Below are 21,150 nucleotides of genomic sequence, written 5' to 3'. Positions count from 1 at the left end.
ACATAACCAAGTATTTTGCATATACGTTTATGTACATCTGCATAAAGGTTTCTAATTCAGTGGCCAGTGTGTTCAAAATCAATTCTTTATCATTTGACCTCATCCTCATATCTGGCTCCATTTTGTTGATATCTTTACACTTTAGACAGGATTACTACAATTATTAAACTCCTTGTACTCTCCTGTATCATATTCACTATTGAATGTGAATCCAAAACAGTCTAAGGTACCCTTTTCAGATACCTTAATAATCCTTAATCCTTCATCTAGTAATGAATTTTCTGTTTATAGAACATCTTTCTTTCGTAATCTTTCCCTCCTTTACCTTTACGGTGTCGAAGGTTTCTATTCCTTATAATTTCAACCGTTATACAAGGATAAGGTGGTTGACCCTATGCCTCCTGGTGTATCCTATGTCTGTAGAAGCATTGAGTTCTCAAGGTTGGTTTGCCTGCTTGCAGGAGGAAATACTGCAGATAAACTGAGGAGAAAGACCCTGCAGTCCACACCCAAGACTGGCTAATTTGGCAATGTCTGAGAAAGATCGTAAGCTCCACACGTCAGTGATGGGAATTGAGCCCAGGACACTCCTTTCCCAGGCATATGGTTGCGAAGCACATAGCCACTAGGCTAACTGCACAGACTCTTTAATCATGGATACATCTATTCGTCCTCAAACCATCATCCATCATAGAAGACAGGTCTTATCAAAAGTCTTGTACACAGTGCCTGTGCAATCTGTCCTATATAATAATTACTCTGGTGACTACTGATTACAGCAAAACTACCATCCAGAAAATTATTGACATTTATCATCCCTCAGCCAGACTACAATCTGATGTGAAAAGATACTCTACTTTAAAGGAATGTCTGAACAAATAACATGAATTCTTCACTAGTACAATTTATATGCTTCCTTCAAACCAGCTCAGAAGTTGTATTCTTTGCTACCATCTGCCAAGGAAAAATTACCACCTGTCTCCTTGTCAGGTGTATCTCAAGTGCCTTCTTCATGTCAGCTTTGTGACTTTGGACAGACTGGCCATTCTGCTAAGATTAGAATCCAGGAACATCAGGAACTGCATTGCATTTTTAGAATCTGACAAATCTGGCCTTGCTTCCCATGATGTAAACACAGATTTCTTTAGAACTAGATCAAGATTATTCATCCAGCAGATTCAAATTTGATCATCTGTTAATTGAAATGTGAAACCTTGACCTCTTTGATTGAATGGCAGTTTCAAAGTTCTGGGAAGTAGTTGCCATTAATATTTTTTTTTTTTAAATACTGATTAGTTATTTAAATTTTAGTTACAGAAACTATCCAACTCATTCCCTTTAAAACTGCATCTAACAAGGGGGTTCATACCACACGTTTTTGGTTACCTTCTGTTATCTAAAGTTTATTTATCTGGAAAGAATAACAGTTTTCCCAATTATTAAACCTATTCTGATTATTTCACTTATTTTAGTCTCATAAGTGTGATAAAATAATTATATTAAAAAAATTAAGTAATATAAAAACTTTACAAATATAATTATTTTCATAAAATTTGATTTAAAAAACTTTATAAGTGATACCCCCCCAACCCGAATTAAGTTAGCTTTAGAATTAAAAAAAAACAAAAAAACTTCGAGATTTGACAAACAAACTAAGCAAAACCCATTGTTAATCCATTTGAGGTTTACAAAATTCAGATCTCCACTTCAAAGAAGAATCACTTTTTCTTAACCTAAAACAAAAAAGGATAAACATGGTCCTATCTCAGCCTCTTTATAAAAGTCGCACCATGGGTTTATTTTGTTTTTGAAAACAGCCTTGGCATAGAATTCCAACTTGGCAGTTCATATAAAACATTCATTGTTCCTAAGTTCTGGAGACAGTGGAGTAACTGGACTACTGTTGTTGTCCATACTAATGGAAAATAACATTCTTTAAACTATACAGCAATCCCTCGATTAATTTGTTCTTTAAAACAGGCGCATTAATCAAAAATGCACTAATCGAATATAGTAACCTATGGGAAAATGTATAATTCGTTCTTCGGGTTTCTTTTTTGACCCTTAAGTTTTTTTATAAAAGAATTGGGGTATGTCTCAGGGCCTAGTTAAAGGAAAACCATGAAGCTGAAAAACAATAAAACATATTCAGAATATAAATTTATTATTCTGCTTCTTAATAGAGAATTGAGCTAACATAGTTTGGCATGCATGGCTCTATTGCCTCTTCTGCAAATTTTAATTCTCTTCACCAGGATCGGTCTCTAAGCATTGCTGCTTAAAAACTTCGATTGTACGAAAACTATTTTCAAATTGTTTCTGTGAAACCTCTTTGGGCTTGTCAGTGATTAAATTTTCTTCAGGATCTTCCCACTGTGCATCTAAATTTAGCAGGTCGGAATCACTCAACTTCTCAGAATGAGATTTAATTAACTTAGATTCATTTGAAAAGCCTCTAAAATCATTTGCACAATGGGGAAGAATGTGCTTCCCCATTTCTCTGATTTGGCTAGAAAAGTCTTGGAAGGCATTCGCTTCCAAAAAAAAAGGCAGTTTCATCGACATTAAATATTTGTTAATCATAATAGTCCCCCTTCTTACACAATTTTCTTCAAAATCTTTGGATATCTCCTTATCTGCACTTGCAACTTCGCCTGTGATTAGAACATTATGTAGGCTATTTCTCTTTTTGAAACGCTCAAATCACCCAGCACTAGCATGGAATTCTTTTTCTTTTCCATCATTGATAGCTCTTTCTTTCAGGGTTGCAAAGAGGTTTAATGCTTTTGATTCAATAAGGCCAGTGTTTAGCGGAATCTGTTTTTGGTTACAATCTTCGATCCATGTAAAAAGAAGTCTCTAATTCAGTCATTATAATACTTTGATTTCGAGTGCATGCATGATGAACTTGAAGCAGCCTTTCCTTTCTCTTTGTATTCAGCAGTTGATTCACCCATTTTTTGTGTTCTTGCCCTATCTTTGCTCTGGACTCACCTTGTTCATTTTTCTTTATTATTTCAATTTTTCTTCCAATTAGATTACTTTTTGAATCATTTTCACACTTCTATTTTTTGCTTACTAATTCTTTTATTCATGATTAAAGGTTAGGAAAATAATTTAAAATAAATAAAGTAAGGAAAACAATTGTAAAATGTTATGTATTGTCATTTATTCAATTTATAATTTATATTGTGTTCTTCTTATATCACTTATCTTATTCACAGTTAAACCTATCCACACAATTTGGCTGATTCTTAGAATGATTATATATTAAATAAATTGACAAAGGATTGATTTCTGAATAGTCCAATCCTCAGCAATAACAGTTACTTCCTATTCAGGTTCTGGCAATATTTATTTGATCAAGCTGCACCAGCCAGATCCTTAGGTTTGAAATTCCTTTCAACCAAGAAGTAACCCTCAGAAAACATACTAAGTAAATCAATCTATTAATTACTCCTCATATCAAATTTTATCTATCTCTCTTAAAACACTTTAGATTGCAGTCATGGTCTCTGTCATATATTTCTCTCCCACTCAGATTCAAATATTAGCAAGCGGTGCATTGGATTCAAATCAAGGCACAAAGCAGGTTAAGATAATCAATATACATTTATTAGATTCCAAAGATTACACATTTACAATAAAAAACACTAGTAGGAATAGAGTTATCCCAAAAAACATAACAACTGTAATTCACTTATCACATCTAAGAATAGGCTCATTTTACTACATGAAATTCTAGCTAGCATCCTTTAAATATCTTTACTATCTTACACATATTCTTAAAACATTCACATCGATAATTCTATAGATCATTACTTATAGCAAATTAACTACTACTCATTCACACAAATACTAAGGAAACAGCTATTAGATTCTAAACACTGGTAACTAAATCTCATTATAGTCCTTCCTACATGTTTAGAGTTATATAACCTAACATCTTGTGTCTTCCATAACACGTTATTCCGTTCTTTCTTAATAAAGGAATTATAAAGGGTTTTACATTACCACATTCCTGTAACTTATTCCATCTATCCTTTCATTATAATTTCCCTCTGAATGTTCGATCTTGTCCTTGGCGATTAATTCACGGGCTAGGTTTAGCCTTCGTTGTTCTGTCCTTTCATCGCATTCTCGACTGGAAACAGCATGGATTGAATCGATCCACGTGGATGTATGTGGTGGCCAGTTTCTTCAGGCTTACTCGGAAAAGTAGCTGATATTTCTTCGTCTATTCCTTCCGCCTGACATCGCAAGCTGACAGCAGAGAATAGCTGCCCACTATTGACTAGATCTCGAACTGGAACTCTTCCCGACTCCATCAAAAACTCTCCAGCAACTCCAGATGAAAAAAACCTAAAAAACCCTGAATGGGGGGGACAAACCCCTTTTATACCTCGTATCTCTAGCGCCCTCTTTCACCCAAAACTTTCTGCCAGACACTTTTTTTTTTGCGCCCGGCACCTATTTCATTCCTATCTTCCTGGAATACTCTGTGCGATTGCCGCGTCTTCTCGGAAAAACACTGTGTGCATGCCGTTCGCACGTAAGCAATTTGCCGTCGGCTATACAATTTATCCAAAGTTGTCGTTAATGGACTTTGATCCTTCGTTATTATGCTCTAACATATATCTTATAGAGAAACTTCTTACATTATAATCTTTTTACAAAAAAATGACATCTTTCACCTTTAATTAATATTACAAAGTTTGTATTAGTATAATTCTTTAAACAAAAATTGGTATCTTCACTTATTTACAAGCATTTCCCTTTTTAGTTTTTTTTTCCTTAGTTTTTTAATTTCTGAATGAGATATTTCTTAGTAAAAATATTTTCATTCAAAATTCAACAACAAGATATGATCAACAAAATGCTATGTAAAGTAGACGACATAAATTTTGGCCATAAATTTGGAACATAGTGTAGTATGCCATTAAAAAATAACTTTGTAAAATGTTTCAAATTGGTAACTAAATTATTTCATCCTGGTGGGTGATTTTTTTAAAATAGTTAGCCATAAAAAATGTATAGATCGAAAATTTTTAAATCTGTAACATTTATTTTTAAGATGTATATCTAATCTAATCCTGTGGCCTCTTTAAGAGGGTTGCAGCTGATGAACAGTCTGCTTCCATGCCTCTCTATCTCTTGCTTCTATAAGATTCTTGCCCATCCAATCTTTGATGTTGTCTTTCCATTGCAGTCGTGGTCTTCTTCTCACGAATCGGGGGGGGGGGGTATTAATCGAGGGATTACTGTATTATAGTCTCTCCTTTAAAAATAAAATTTCGGAGGCCCTTTTAAGATTTATATCTTATGGTGGTTGTTTAACATTTGAAAAACTTTTTCAGGTAAATCTGTTGGTCTCTGATTCTATTCTTTTAACTTCTTACTGTCTCCTCAACTATATTTTCTCTCAACAACAACAAAAAAAGGTTCACAGCTGTTATGAGTTGCACTGTTTCCTTATGTCTGACACTGTGTACACTCACTTCAAACTGCTGGTTGAGCATAATGTCACTTCCCTTGTGCAAATAGGACGAGCAACATAAAATAAATTTTCAGGTAAGAAAAACAGTCTTATTATACACTTTGTCTGTTAAAATAAAAGGTGAAATTTTCTTGATATTCGCTGGCAAAAATATTTGTAGTTTTAAAATTTGAAAACTGTCAACTTTTTGCATTGTGTTTCTCCATTGCCATTATAAAACATTGCTAAAGTTTTAACTTACAAACTTTTAATAAATTTAAATCTTTTGTATATTGACATAGATTTTTTATATTTTCTTTTTGGAGATGAAGGCAGGTGAATTTGATTATAATGATAAATAAATAAAAATTATTATTTTTAATATGAAATTGCTTAAATACATTTGTCATTTAATTTATTAAATCATAAAATGTGATATATCTGAATGAAGTTCAGATATTCTACAGTACTCGTTAACATTTTTCTGCCAAATGATAGTACCTTCTGATATTTTAGTGATTGTCAGTCTTGGTTGATTTAGCAGATAGTATTTTGTCTACACTCTCTGCTCATTAGATTATGGGTTTGATTCCTACTGTTGACATGGATGTTTGTGAATGTCTGGGTGGAAGATGAATTTCATTATCTGGTGTGAGACCATCACCCTGCTTCTTTCAGATCTGGAGGGACCGGAAAATTTTGGTGATTGGTTTGATCTCTAGGTAGGGCTTCTGGCATATCTAACCCTTAACCCACTAACAGTACTAATATAAAGTGCTTCAGATTAAGTCTTTCACTGATGTCATTCATGTAAACTTTTTTCAAACTATTTACTTTTTAATTTTATTATATAATTGGTAATTCTTTCCGAATTAGGCACAATCTGTTTATTACTCTGTTATTTCTGTACATAGAAAAAGTTATTTATGCTTTAAAAGACTGCACATAAAATGCTTATGAAATAGGTTTTGTTTTTATAAAACTGACAAATAAAATAAAAAATAAATAAAAAGAAGGAAAGAAACAAGGAACTTTGTCTGAACAAGACTGTCTTGTTCTTGAGGTGTTTGTACTACAAGTACAAAGTTCCAAAATCAGAAATGTTTTTAGACTACTTTTCAGATTTTTCCTGTTTGTATGTAGCAGGGTGATAAAAAAAAATCAATGAAATTGAATATATTCAGATATTCTCATAATGTAACATTAAAAGTAAAAACCTAAAGATCATTACTAATGTAAAATAAATATGAATTCTGTTACATTTAAGACAATTTAAGAGCAGCAAGGATGCCCTGATTCTTCAAATCAGAAAATTGTTTGGTGGTGTCGCAACTAATACTATGAAAAGCATTGCCAGATTTTGGGTGTCCTATTTTATAATAGTGTGGAAAATAAGTGCAATCTCTTCTGTTACAATGCATCTGTAATGTGGAAATTTGTTCATATGTAGTAGATAAATGCAAAATTATATTAGCTCTACAGTTTTTCATGAGATGACTATGCTTTGCAATGTTGAGTGAGACCAAGTGAATACAAAAAACACCACCCAGAGAGGTATACACAAAACACACACACACACTATCTTTCTCTCTCTCTCTCTCATCCCAGTTTACCCATTTGCATTGCCACGTGTGAACATGTATCCTGCTGTTCTCTCAAGTTTGTATACTTTTCTTGATAAAAGTAGTTAACATAGCATCCTGGTTATGTGAATTCAAGTGGTGAATGAAAAAGGAAAGCCTTAAGCATTGAAGAGAAGCTTGAAATAATAAAACATTTTGAAAGAAATGAGAGAGCACATGACACCACCACAATAGCAACACGCCTGAAGGGATGGTGTTATAAATATATATTAAAAAAATTGCTTAGAAAGAACAACTTAGAGCACTGCAAAGTTGGTTGGAACAATGCCTAAAGAAATATAATAAATAGAAAGACTGTGGTGCGTGTATAGATGAAGACCAAACAAAAAGTGTCTGGTGCAAGGTTTCTCACAATTAAAGCATTAACTATGTGAAGATCTTAAAGAAAGATCTTCAAATCTTGCAGTATTACTGCTTTATTTAAGATGTTTAAAACTGTGATAGTTTTTTAGTGGATTACTTGCAAGACTATAATTTTTGGGTGTTCTGCCCCCAACCCTCCTTTTCTTATAAGCCTTGTTATTTTGTTGGAAGTTTTTTCCCACTTGGATAGACTATAATAAATTTAGTTTAATCCTTTATCCAAGTGTAAACAAACAAAGTTTGCACCTGAAGTATCTTCAGGACTAAGGCAGCCCTTCCCTTAATGCATAGCCTTATACATGTCCTCAAGGCGATGTGCTTTGCATTATGGGAGATATTAAGACAAGGAGTGATGAGCGCTTGGTCCACCTTTACCACGAGTTGCCTCAGTCCTGAAAATACTTCAGTGCAAACTTTGTTTGCTTACTCCTGTTATTTTGTGTTGCACAAAATTGCATAATGTGATGCTCTTTAGGGACACATATACTACTTAATAGGAGAAATGCCTGTACTACCATTTTGTATGTAGTTGCCTGTGGCAATTGCAAAAAAGAATTGCATCTCTTCACGTTTTAAATTTTTCTCCAGAAAAACTGCCCCAGTATTCAGATTTTTTATATGTATGCTAAATTGTTATTGTAGGTTCTCTGTTATTATATTGCGGTTAATACATTTAGACTTTTGATACTAATATTAATTAAAATAGTATATCATTGAAAATTTTTGTAAAGCTACAGAAATTTGAAAATTCTAATAATAGGTGTCATTGCAAGTCCCTTATCTGGAAACAAGACAATCTATCAGTTCTGGAAAAGAGCCATAAAATTGGCATCTAGTTTGGCTTCATTGTAGTGCTATATTGAATATGAGACTGGAAGCCTAACCTTTAAACCTTCCCCCTGTGCCTTTAATGATATCTAAAGTACTTTAGAGTAAATTACTTCTATATAACTGAACTGTGATGCAATTCTGCATACATGAAGCTTATATTGCATCATAAATGAAAATCAACATTGATGCATCAAAAAAAACGGTAACAAAATTAGTTTGTGACTGATATGAGCTACAGTTATTTACATGTAAATGACAGCCTAAAAAGCAGGCATAATTCCAGTCTATGGTAGTACATTATTTCAAGTGAGATATAAATATAAAATTATCTAAATAGGATATATAATATTAAAAAAAAAAAAAAAAAAGTTAAATTTTGTGAATCTAATATTACTAAATGACTTTTTTGATGATGACTATAATACAAAATTATATATTTTAACCTTTATATTATATAATTCTTTATTTTTAGTGGTTTGAATATGACTAAATATATAATAAATCCTTGCCATGGACCAGCTATATATGATCTAATTGCTGTGGCTAATCACTATGGAGGAATGGGAGGTGGCCACTGTATGTATTCCATTTAATACATAATATTAATTTCATGTTACTCTTAATATGATCATAATTATGTATTCATTTTTTTAATGTTTTCTTGTCAGCATTAATTATCCATTCGGAACCATTAACTATAATTTATTACTATCTTGACAAAAGTCATAACCAATTAATCCCATATCCCCACTAAGTGAATTTACTCATATTAGTGCTTCACAATATAAACAATACCAAGAGATGAAAAAATAAATTCATTTATTGAACTTACTAATATTTCACTGGTTTTCTACCAAATCATCAGAATACAAATTATAACTGAAGCACTACACTAAAACATTAGAAACAATTCAATTTGTAACCAGAACTAATGTCCTAACAAGGCACCCTCTGTGAGCCAGTTAACCATCAAGATAATTTGGAAGTCAGGCTATCTGGTCTCATAATGACTGTCTCCTAGATCTTTGGCAAATTAATGCAACCATACTTGTTGAGATTGGAGGAGAAATACGTCATAGCAGATGCTGATAGTCTTTTGGACTATAGCAACTTCTGTATAAAACTGATGTCTTTTCTCAGTTTAATCCTGTGTGAAGGAGTATCCAGAGCATAGTTTGCTAGTCCTGACTTGCCATAAACATAGTCAGTGATGCATTTTTTTGTGTTCTTCATGGTGAATGTTAACTGATCTACCAGTCTGTCCAGAGTAGGCCAAACTGCTGGCACAGTGAACTTAATATTTTTCCAGGATGTACAAGAGGATGCAGTTGGTCTTTAGGAAAGCAAATGAACACAGCTAGCTGCTTGAGTAATTTAAAAGTGGCATGAAGGTCATAATTGTAGAGAACTTGAGTTATCTTTTCAGATGTGCCCTTAATATATTGGATCATAATAGTTTTACTGTCATCCTGTTTGTTAGTTATAGGAGGGATGGGATGCATGATAAGGGGGACATAACAGGCCCATTTAGTTTTGTATATTTTTCCTTTCTATTTAAAATAACCTGAATAAATCACAATTTGAATAATTCATAAAACATGAAAGAGTTACTGAAAGTAACAAAATAAAAGAGTTAAGATAGTGGGTCCTCTGCCGCACTATGACAGAGTTGAGCTGAGAAGGAATCCTAATAGTGAATGAGTCAATGCACGGGCTATGCAGAAGAATGATGCATAGTTTGTGGACTTGACATGTGGAGTGAGTTTGATGGATGAAAGGACTTACACAAGAATGATGATGTGTATCTAAATGGATTTGGTATTCATAGTCTGGAAAAAGTTGAATGAAGTGAAAATGGATGTGCAAAATCAGGGAAACTAGAGCTTTTTTGGGGAGAGGGGAAAGCTGTTGAGCAAGTGCATAGATACCAGTGAGGCAGTCGAGTATAAGAATGTACAGTTGGTTTCTGCTATAGACCAGGTGATGTAAAGGATGATGGGAGATAGGGGTAGTGTGCAATGGCAAATAAGCTCAGTGAGTGGAGGGTAGGTAATTATTATGGGGGACTTCAACTATGTGAACATAGATTGGAAGAAGAAAAGGACACATGGAAGGAAGAAAATGGAATTTATGCAATTACTAAGGAATGATTACCTGAGGCAGTATGTAATGGAATGTAGTAGGAGTTTGAATGCTAAATCTAGTAATTGCATGATAATTTGTCTATAACCAACATGACCACATTGCCAACATTTGGTGAGAGTGATTATATGGCCTTGACCTATGAAGTGGCTAAATATGTGCAATTTTCAGTTAAGATGGCGGGGGGGGGGGGTATATGTGGAATTACAGGGCTGGTAAGTATGACAAACTTAGGCCATTGCTTGGATCAGTGCCATGGCATGCAAAACTGCAAGGGCTGAATGTTGATAGTGTGAGAAGTGTTAAAGGAGTATCTGAGGAAAATAATAATACACTGCATTCCTAAAATGCAGTGTATTATTATTACACTGCAGGAGTCACAAAAAGAAGGAAAATTTGCGGAGAGAATTTAAGGAAGAAAATGACCAGCGGGCACACGAGCAGTATAATGCACAAGTCCAGAACGGTAGCCCATGTAGTAATATAGGCAAAAAAAAAAAAAAAAAAAAAGAATACGAAAGGAAATTAGCAGCATTGGTCAAAGAGTTCTTTCAGTATGTTGCTAGTAAAAGGAAGAATGATTATGGAAGAATAATTTTAATGAATGCTGATGGTAGGGAGGTAGCTAAATCAGACAAAATAGTAGAATTACTTAGGTGAACACTTTGCAAGAGTATATCATCCAGGCAGAGGTATTGCAGTAACAAAAGGCACAAATGCTTATATGGAAACTGAGGTAAAAGAGCTGGAGGTGCATGGTATATTACAGAACCTTGATTTGAATACAGCAGTGGAATTAGATGGTATATACCAGCTTGAGGTTTATGAGAAGGTGCTAGGAAATCGGTAGTGCCACATTGTGTAATCTAAGTCTCAGCTCTGGGTTAGTCCCTGGGTGGGGGGGGGGTGTCAAAAGAGGGGAAAATAGTTCCATTGCATAAATGAGGCTCCATGATTGATATTAACGAATTACCAACCAATCAGCATATCAGGAGTCATAGTCAAGGTATTGAAGAAGGTCAAAAACAAAATACAGGAATGGATAGACAGAAATGGGATACTATATGTGGGGCAACATGGTTTTGTGAAGGGTAGGTTGTGCCTAAGTAACTTGCTTGTGTTTTATAATACAGTGACAGTTGAGTTGGATAATAATAATTGGTTTACAGTGATTCTGCTGGACTTTGCAAAGGCTTTTGACAGGACACCTCGTGGAATTCTAATTAATAAATTGCAGCACATGGGGAAGGGGATAAGAGAATGGTTGATGGAACAATACCAATCCATAGTTTATTCAGGAATAGAGGGCCTATGATCAGTGGCATGCCATAGGACACTGTTCTTGAACTGCTAACTACGGTTAGCCTAGTGGCTGTGCACTTCGCAACCACATGCCTGTGGAAGGATTGTCCTAGGTTTGATTCCCGTTGGTGACGTGAGGAGCTGAAGGATCTTCCTCAGCCATAGCCAACTCAGCCAGTCTTGGGCGTAGAGAGTAGGGTTTTTTTCCCCAGTTTATCCTGGGGTTTTTCATCCCACAAAGCAGGCAAACCGGCCTTGAGAACTCAACACTACAGATATAGGATACACCGGGGAGTAAGGCTGACCACCTTATTCTGTGAACGGTTTGAGATCCGATGATTAATAAAACCCTCAACACTGCAAGGTAAAAGAGGGTAAAAGGAAGATGATGATGAGCAATACTGGAAAGCATTTGAGAGGAACTATTCAGTTGTTTTCCAGTCGTGCAAAATTGGGTAGAGCAATTGTTAATAAAGATGCTAAAATTTTGCAGGATGATTTAGATAAACTGGCAGTATGGGTAAAGGAGAATGGATGTTAGTTTAATGTGGCAAAGTGTATTGTTATTGTATTTTTGGGGTAAAAAGATTATCTTCTTCTTGTGTTGTTTATAGCATGAAGCACCATTATGAATAACCACCAGCACCTAAGGCTTTCTATGCTCAAGTGTGCTGAACCAGCATGAAGTATCTTCCTTCCATAGTAAATCTGTGTGGATCTTTGTTCTGATTAGAATTCTATCAGGTACTTATCATTATTATTAGCTTTATTCTTTTCTCAGATTTTCTCAAGACATTTCGGTATGTCTGGTATTCATTTCCTACTCTGCTGTTAAACTCTCCAACAAGGACCAACTTTTTTTTTTCTTTGTATCAGCTGTCTTCTCTTAGGACTCAAATTCCTCCACTTCTTCTTTAGTAGAACCTTCCATGGAACTGTAGGCACACGTCTATATGGTACTTCTCTAATTCTTCTGCCAGTTCCACTGATGATGTTGATGGTGGTGATTTGGAGTTTGTGGAGTTTTTCCTGTAGCTGACTTTTCACGGTTTGCTCTGGTTCTCTGATGAAAACACAGAGGCTTTGTTTAACTAGGTGATGTCCTAGCTGGTATGAAATTCCATCATGTTACACTAAAATTTTCTATTTTGGCTTAAGCCAATTGAAAATACAATTTAGTTGGCTAAATCCCAGGTCAGCCTGTCTTCCTTTATTCACTATCCAAGTAGATATTTACTAACAGGCTACACCACATGATGGTAAAGACTGGATATCAGGTCAGGAGCCTTGGTCAGTTTTCCACATTCCTTGAAAACTGTGGAGGTCTCCCCCAGTTATCTAGCTTTGACCCTTAAGCAACCTCTGTTTATTTAAAATAAAATTAAAACACTACTGCCTTTTTATTCCCCAAAGGAAGCAGGCAGAACTCTTTTATCCCTAAAATAATTTTAATGATTTTGAAAGCAGATGAATGTAATTTTATCATAAACCCTACCTTGTTTGAAACAGCTTCTGTGATCAGTTTTCCTGGGTTGTGGGATTAAAAACCAAGGTTTTGGGATGTCAGATTGCTTTCCCAAAGGTTATTTAACTCAGGAATTGACTAATAAAATCTAAGAAAAAATTCATCTAATTGATGACTAGAACATTTCCTGCAATAGTCTCTCCCCTCGCCGGCTGTCTAGCATCACGGAACTAGAAATGCTGCTACAAAGCTATGTAGGCACCTCTATTTTCAGTTTGTTTATTTGAACTTCTAATACTGCCTTCCCAGTAACCATTTTTTATACAATATACATTACATAGGCTACACTAAAATAATTATTTCAGTGAAGTCTAAACCTGGAATAATTATTAGTGTAATAATTAATAAACTAATTAGTGTTACATGCTGTAAATCATCTTCAATATAGATAAGGACAATAATAGAAATTTGAATACAAACGAACAAAGAAATGCATTATGATGCAGTCCTTATACATATAGTCATGTAAAATAATATTGGGATGTGTGTTTATGTTTAAAAGAAACTATTTAAAACAATTGAGGATAACAATTTCCGAAAGTTTTGGAATAGAAAGGCAATCGTTATAATTTAATTTAAGCCAGTGAAGTAACTGTTTCATCATTTTCTTTGAATAAATATTCAAATATAACCCAAGAAATGCACTGCCACCATCAAAACCATCAGCCAAATCTGAAATCTCTTACCTTCTCCAAAAAGACACACTTTCACCATTGCTACTGATGGTTACTAAGTTCTATGTTTCTTTACCTCGTCTTATTTTGGTCAAATGAGAAAATAAGTTAAGCATAGCCATGCCTCCCACCTTAATGAGATGTAGGAGCTCTTTTTGCTGATTGCAGCAAATATGATCACTATCATATGCTTGTGGGGCATACTTTCCACAAGCATATGATAGTGATCAATAGGAATTTTGGACCATTCTTTCTGTAGACATGTAATGAGGTCCTGGACTTTTGTGGGGCAGACGTCCCTTGACCTCACCTAATGCTCCAGTTCATCTCATAGATGTTCAGTAGGGTTGAGATCAGGGCTCTGTGTTATAAGGCTGCTGCTGCTGTAACTGCGTGGTTTGTGTTATCATGAAAGTCACCACATTTGATTAGCTTCCATTGTCTTACTGAAAGAGACGTTACATGGCACAATGCCCCTTGCCCATGGGGGTGTATGTTGACTTCTTTCCAAGTAATGAATATACAGTGTCTGTCTGTCTTCATATTTTCTCAGAATGATTTTATTGAGTCTGATATGTATTAATTTCTTTTCTTTCTGTGACTGTATAAAGGAATTCCCAGCTAACATTTAAAGCTTGGTGTGTTATTTTTTTTTTGTTTTGAAATAGTTGCAGTTGAAAGTAGTTGAGCAGCCACAACTTTCCACAGAAACAGACTAAGTATAGCATGTAATAACAGGCAATTTTATTATTGCTTTTTTTCCTGCTTCTGAAAAAGCTGTGGTACAAATGCCAAGATATTCAGATATCTAAGGGGCATTATTCTTAATATTGCACTTCTAGAAGATGATACAGTTTTGAAAAAGTAAGGGGAAATTTGTCTACAATGATGTCACATTGTGATGTTTAAATATTTTCATAGAAAATACTGAATTTATTTTTTAAAAAGAAGAAACATCAGTTTAACAATTTAAAAAAATATATATATTAAAAAGTTATGTATAGGAAGGCTTAGATGTTGTTGGTTATGCATAATAGTGCTTTATGGTATAATCAACACATAAGACAATAATTAATTTATTAAACTTAATAATATGTCACTGGGTTTCTAGCCACAATGGTAAGTTAGCACTGGCAGTCGATGCTCTGCATACTCCGTGCAGGAATAAATGGAAGAAAACATCAGTGTTACAAAGAAATTGTTATAGGTCTGAGAGACTATTTTTGTAATCAGCTATAAAGCACTCCTACAACCTTAAATATGGCTGCATCGATTTGCTGAAGATCTGAGAGGCAGTCATTTTGAGACCAAATGGCCTGACCTCTCCAAATTAAGTTTATGGTTATCTGGTCCCTAGAGGGCACCTTGTTAGGACATTAGTTCTTCAGTTACAATTTGAATTGTTTTTACAATGATCTAATAGAGCATTCTGCGCTCTGAAGATGCCAAGTAGAAAACAATGAAATATTAATAAGTCCAATATTTGTGTGTGTTTTGTGTTGTTTATACTATGAAGCACTATTGTGAATATTAAAGTTGTTGGAGCCAAAAAGAAAGAAACTAGTTAATAACTTCAGTAATTATAATTATTAAAGTTACTGAGTTACCGAGCGATCACTTTGTAAGGTCTATCATCCAAGTAAGGATGTTGCTATGACAGGAACTGATATGTGAATAGAGGTTGAAGAATTGGAAGTGTTAGGATATTGCGAATACATTGTGGTTGGATGGGATATCGGCTGGTGTGTTACAAGAATCTACAAAGGAATTAATATTGCCTCTAACTAAGCCACTAGGTTTCTGGTTAATTTCCAAGGGAGCAAAAAGTAAACAAAATAATTCCTTTGTATAAAGGCAGTTCAATGAATGTGGTAACAATAGGCCACCCAGTATCTTAGGAGTAGTAGTAAATTTATCAGTAAAGTTGGTCAAAAAGATAGAATTCAGAAATGGGTGGATAAAACTATGATAATACTCTTCATAAAGTATGGCTTTATGAAAGGTAGGCCATGCCTTGGTAATTGACTAACTTTCCGATTCCAAATTGGAATTTTCCTGGTGAGAGGGCTCACTCCAGATTTTCTTTATCCACTCTGTTGTACAGTTCCTCATAGTATTCTTTCCATCATTTCCATTGATTTTTCATTTTTTATAAGCTATATAAATGTTTGAAATTCTTTGGTAAAAGGTACACTAGCCATGATGTGATTGAGTCATAAATCATAGTCATAAAATCACTCAAAATGGGTGTTTTCCTGTGTTACTCTGATGCTGATAAAGCATTGTTGGCAGATATTGGTAGCGTCTGCAACTTGATTTATTGTGGGAACCCTCAGTTGCATAAGTAAAGGGATTTGGGAAATGGAGGATAAGCCAGACAAGGCAGTTTTTTAAACACAGCATAAGCTTAAAAAAAAAAAATCATGTTTATGTGACTTGATATTTAACTGTAAATACTTCTTTATTGAGAAAAATCTGAGTTTCCATGATGAGCAACTCTCACTCCCTATGAGACTAGCTAACTTACCTTTATGAGATTCAAACTCAGGTCTTTCCAACCAAAAGGCATTTGTCATTAACACCTGAGCTAAGGAGGTTGGAAAAGATAACTGAACAGGTGTAAATAAACTTTATGAAAATATAGTGACATTGTTAACAGCTGTGGTATGAAGACTGTTAAAGAAGGGAGTTAAAATGGACAGGCATAAACTTTATGACAGTATGAATTATAGGGATCCCAGATACATTGGAAAAAAATACGGGACACTTATGACTGAGGGTGAAAGTTTAGTATGCACATCCATCACATATGCCAGTCTTACAAAATGATTCTAACTTTCAAGAAGTACCATATGTGTGCTTTTCCAGGCTTCTTTGTGTTTGTCTCTCAGCATTTTTTTTTTTTGAGATCAACCCTGTGCAGATATTGCTGTGGCTGAGGTTGTTAATAATGGTCACTACTGTTGCTGGCTAGCTGCTTCAAGGATTGTCTCTGACCCAGTATCTAACTGTGTTTGTCTCAACAGTATTGTTATATGTCCATACACATTTTTTAGATTAAGGTGGATATCCACTGGACTTGCATCTTTCATGGTAAGGAATTCAGCCACCACTGAATTCCTTGCATTGTTATGTGTGTATCTATAATACCACCATTACATTTTGAACTTGTGTGCCATACTCATGGGACCAGTTTCAGTGCCACTCACTTTTGATGGAACTAGAATTACTGCTAGTAGTTGACTCAGTTATATGTAAAGTTCACCATGCTCAAATGAAAATGGGAGGGGGGGGGGATCATCATTACTTCCTTACCTTCTCTCATATTACTGCTATAAGAGAAGACCTACTTCATTATCCTCTCTGTAATAACAGGAATTTAGACTACATAATGATTTCACCATAGGCGAAGCAATAGAATTTTTCTCTCTAAAATTTGTGAAAGAGGAAAGCATCAGTTTTCTCTTAGTTATCCAGCTTTGACCCATAGATAATCCCCCCCCCATATATATATATATATATATATATATATATATTGAGAGAAGTATAGTATATGCAGAATCCATTGATAATTTAAGACTATGTTAGATGTACTAAAGTAAATTTTTTATGTATCTCTGATTTTTTCACTTTCATGTAATGGAGAGAGCCTGTGTAGCACAGTGGAAGTGCCGTTTGCATTCTACGACGCTTGACCACATGAAGGAAGACTTGGGTTCAAATCTAGTAGCCAGCTAGAGGAATATTTTCTAAGCCTTTATCGGCCTGGTTGGCTGAGCGGTTAACGTATCCGCTCTCCAGCCAAAAGGCTACAGGTTCAAATCCCACCGTAAGGATGGATGTTGTGATTATGAGTGGAAATACCAGTGGTGGTAGCGGGCAGTAGATGGAGTTGGTGGATGAAGTAGGTGTCCTCCCTTGATGAGTCTTTGGACTCCCTGGAAGTGTCACGTAATAATAATAATAATGTAATGCACCTGATAAAGTCTTCCAAAAAGCGAAACTAATAGTGCCTTTAAAAGAAAATTAGTTATTCTGTTTTATCATTTGGCTATATAGTCATTTAAGTTATTGTTTTAAATACATACACTCACACATGACTAAGCATATTCATTAATGCTTATTATTTATTAATAGTCATTGTTTATTACATTATATATATATATATTTCTTTTATTATTCAGATACAGCATATGGTAAGAATAAAGATACAGGCCAGTGGTATTACTTTGATGATAGCAGTGTAGCTTCTAGCAGTGAAGATAGTGTTGTTGTAAGTTTGATATGTGTCATCTATTTAAATAAAGTTCTTTGTAATATTTAAGTAGAATATCCAGTTTTTCAGTAAAGGTTATTGAGTGACTATCTTATTAGCTGCATGTGTATGGAAATTAAAACGCACAATTGATTGATTCTCACTGTGGCACTCACCATTAAAATTATAACAAATTTGCTCACTGTAACTACTAAAAAATCCTAACTAGTCCCATAAGCACAAAACTATTCAAAAGAGAAAATTCACTGTAGCAAACTCACCATTCTAATGATACATTTCATGCTTTTTCCTGTGGTCATTGCAAATTGTCTCTAGAACAAGAGTCCTTCAAGAAGTCATTTTAATGTTATGAATTGTCTTAATTCTAATCGAGACTCGTGTATATGAGTCTAGATTAGTACTATATTTAGTAACACCAGATTTTTTTTTCCCTAACCTCTCTCTCTCTCAGCACTGCTTCATTTATTCAAGTTTGCAGAACAGAGTAAAGTGAACATTAAACTTCAGAAAGGGTTTAGATTTGTTTTATATTATAGAAAACGCTTTTTTTTAAAGCCTGTAAGCCTGTTGTAACATGAACTTGAAAGTCATATTCTCTCCAAAGAAAACATAACTGTAGTGATAGAAACAACTGAATGACCTGGCTCTGACTTTCTTCTTTAATAGGGCACAAACAGAATGGAGACAAATCACTGCTGATTTGGAATTGTTCTTTTAGCAAGCTGATTATTGATTGCATGAAATGAGCTGTACTGTAAAGTGGATTAAGAGAGTCCTAACATCATCATCGAATTCCTGATGTGTACAGCATATTATGATAGTACTTCATAAAAAGTTTAATCATTATTAACTTCCTATCAGAAATTATCCTCCGTATTAATATTTTATCTAGCATGACTCCAATATTGTCAGATCTTGTATTTTGATCTTCTGGGTACTTTCCTGTCGCCATCCTAAAAACAGTTGTTTTGCTTACTTTCTTTTCCCATTCTATTTAAGTGGCCAGCCATAATATCTGAGATTACCTGGTAATCTTAGGTAATCTCTGCTAAAACATTCCTGAATGCTGACTGCCAGATTCTTTCCTAATATCCTCATTTTTAATAGGATACTTCCATCAATGCTATCTGTTCACTCCCCTAATCTTTCTCAAAACTGATATCTATGTTCTCCAGTCTTTGAAGTGTTTTATTTCTAACCCAACTCTCAGATCTACAAGTTAAAAATTTTTGAACACTGTCTTGTATACAGTTAGTTTAGCATTTTTAGTAATTCATCATCAAATTCCTGCCATGTACCCTCAAGCGGCGTACAGGATATGACAGTACTACATGAAAAATTTACATCATTACTAACTTCCTATCTACAATTTTCCTCCAAATCAGTCTGTTACTTGTCAAGACTCCAACATTATCAGATCTTATATTTCTATCGTCTAAGGCACTTTGTACCGTATCAATCCACCTATATCTTGGTCTTCCTCTGGGTCGTTTTCCTGCCAACCTGGCAGAGAACACTTGTTTTGCTAATCTTTCCTCTCCCATTCTATTTAAGTGACCATACCACCTGAGATTAGCTCTGCTAACGCATTCCTGGATGCTGACAATGTCAAGTTCTTTCCTAATATCCTCATTTTTAATATGATATCGCCATTGATGCCATCTGTTCACGCCTCTAATCTTTCTCAGGACTGTCATATCTGCGGTCTCTAGTCTTTGGTCAAGTGTTTTACTTCTAACCCAGCTCTCAGATCCATAAGTTAAAACTGGTTCGAACACTGTCTTGTATACAGCTAATTTAGTGTTCCGACTAATTTCTCTCTTATTCCATATGAATTTATTCAATTGACTTCCCACCATACCAGCTTTGCTGATTCTGTTGCCTATTTCTTTATTTAATTTACCATCTTCAGTAAAAATCGTGCCTAAGTAGCTGAAATGTTTTACTTGTTCCACAGGTTCTCCATTCACAACACAGTTGACATTTTCAATGATTCTGCCTATTTTCATTGTCTTTGTCTTTTTATTGCTGACCTTCATACCATATCTATTACAACAGCTATTCAATTTAGTCAGAGAATCTTGCAGACTTGTAGCAGATTTATTTAGAAGTATAACATTACAGAGGAAAATACCTCTGTAATTCTCGCATTCAGTTTTATTTCCCTTTTTATATATGGGTACTATGAGAGCTCTACTCCAATCATCGGGAATTCGTCCCTCTGTCCAGTCTTTCTGAACTATGCAGTGCAGCCACTGTAAGACTTTTATACCACCATACTTCAGCATTTCTTGTCGAATATCATCTACTCCTGCTGCCTTTCCACATTTCAAGCCTTTGATGGCTTTTTCTACTTCAAGTATGGATATGTATTCCTGACTGCATGCCTGGTCAGCGTTTTTTATCACTATGCTGTCATCATTGCTTGTTTCATTTAGCAGTTTTTCAAAGTAATTACTCCATACTTCAAGGATATCTTTTCTCCCGTTTTCATGTCACGTTTATCATCTCTAATTATAATTAGAGAATATAATTATACTTAATAAATATTTATTAAGTATAATTTAATTTATATTCGTATCTACGTTGTTCAATTCCCTAAGTGATTTAGAAAATCATGACATCAGGATAAAATGTCTTTAACTGAAATACCCCCCCCCCCCCCGATACTATAATCACAACCAGTGCTCTTTGACCTTGATTTTTTTCTGTAATGACATGCTGCTTTGAAAGTTGTCTTGCATCAACTTGTTAAATTGAACTTCATTCTCATGAGATTTCATTGCTACTCAATCTATGTTGGGATAAATAAAGTCACCCATGGTGATTAATTAATCATTTATTAATCATTAGATTTATTTGGCAATGCATTTCATCGTCACTAGCAGTGGATCTACCATGTGTTGGATCTTGCTAAT

The 21,150-nt window shown here is 34.6% G+C and overlaps 1 protein-coding gene across 2 annotated transcripts in view; it reads left to right on the top strand.

Moving 5' to 3' along the window:
- The window catches only part of LOC150108440 (ubiquitin carboxyl-terminal hydrolase 15-like), a 337,668-nt gene that overhangs the window by 287,053 nt on the left and 29,465 nt on the right, over positions 1–21,150 (top strand). For both annotated transcript variants that reach the window (XM_090390782.1, XM_090390781.1), the window contains 2 exons: positions 8,786–8,889; positions 18,141–18,229. In XM_090390782.1, the coding sequence (XP_090246908.1) occupies positions 8,786–8,889; positions 18,141–18,229 (193 nt within the window). The remainder of the gene's footprint in view (positions 1–8,785; positions 8,890–18,140; positions 18,230–21,150) is intronic.

This window comes from Typopeltis vanoorti, chromosome 3 (assembly GCF_054136105.1).
Source record: "Typopeltis vanoorti isolate ZY-2024b chromosome 3, IOZ_Tvanoo_1.0, whole genome shotgun sequence".
Classification (NCBI taxonomy): domain Eukaryota; kingdom Metazoa; phylum Arthropoda; class Arachnida; order Uropygi; family Thelyphonidae; genus Typopeltis; species Typopeltis vanoorti.
This window is presented reverse-complemented; position numbering and strand designations above follow the sequence as displayed.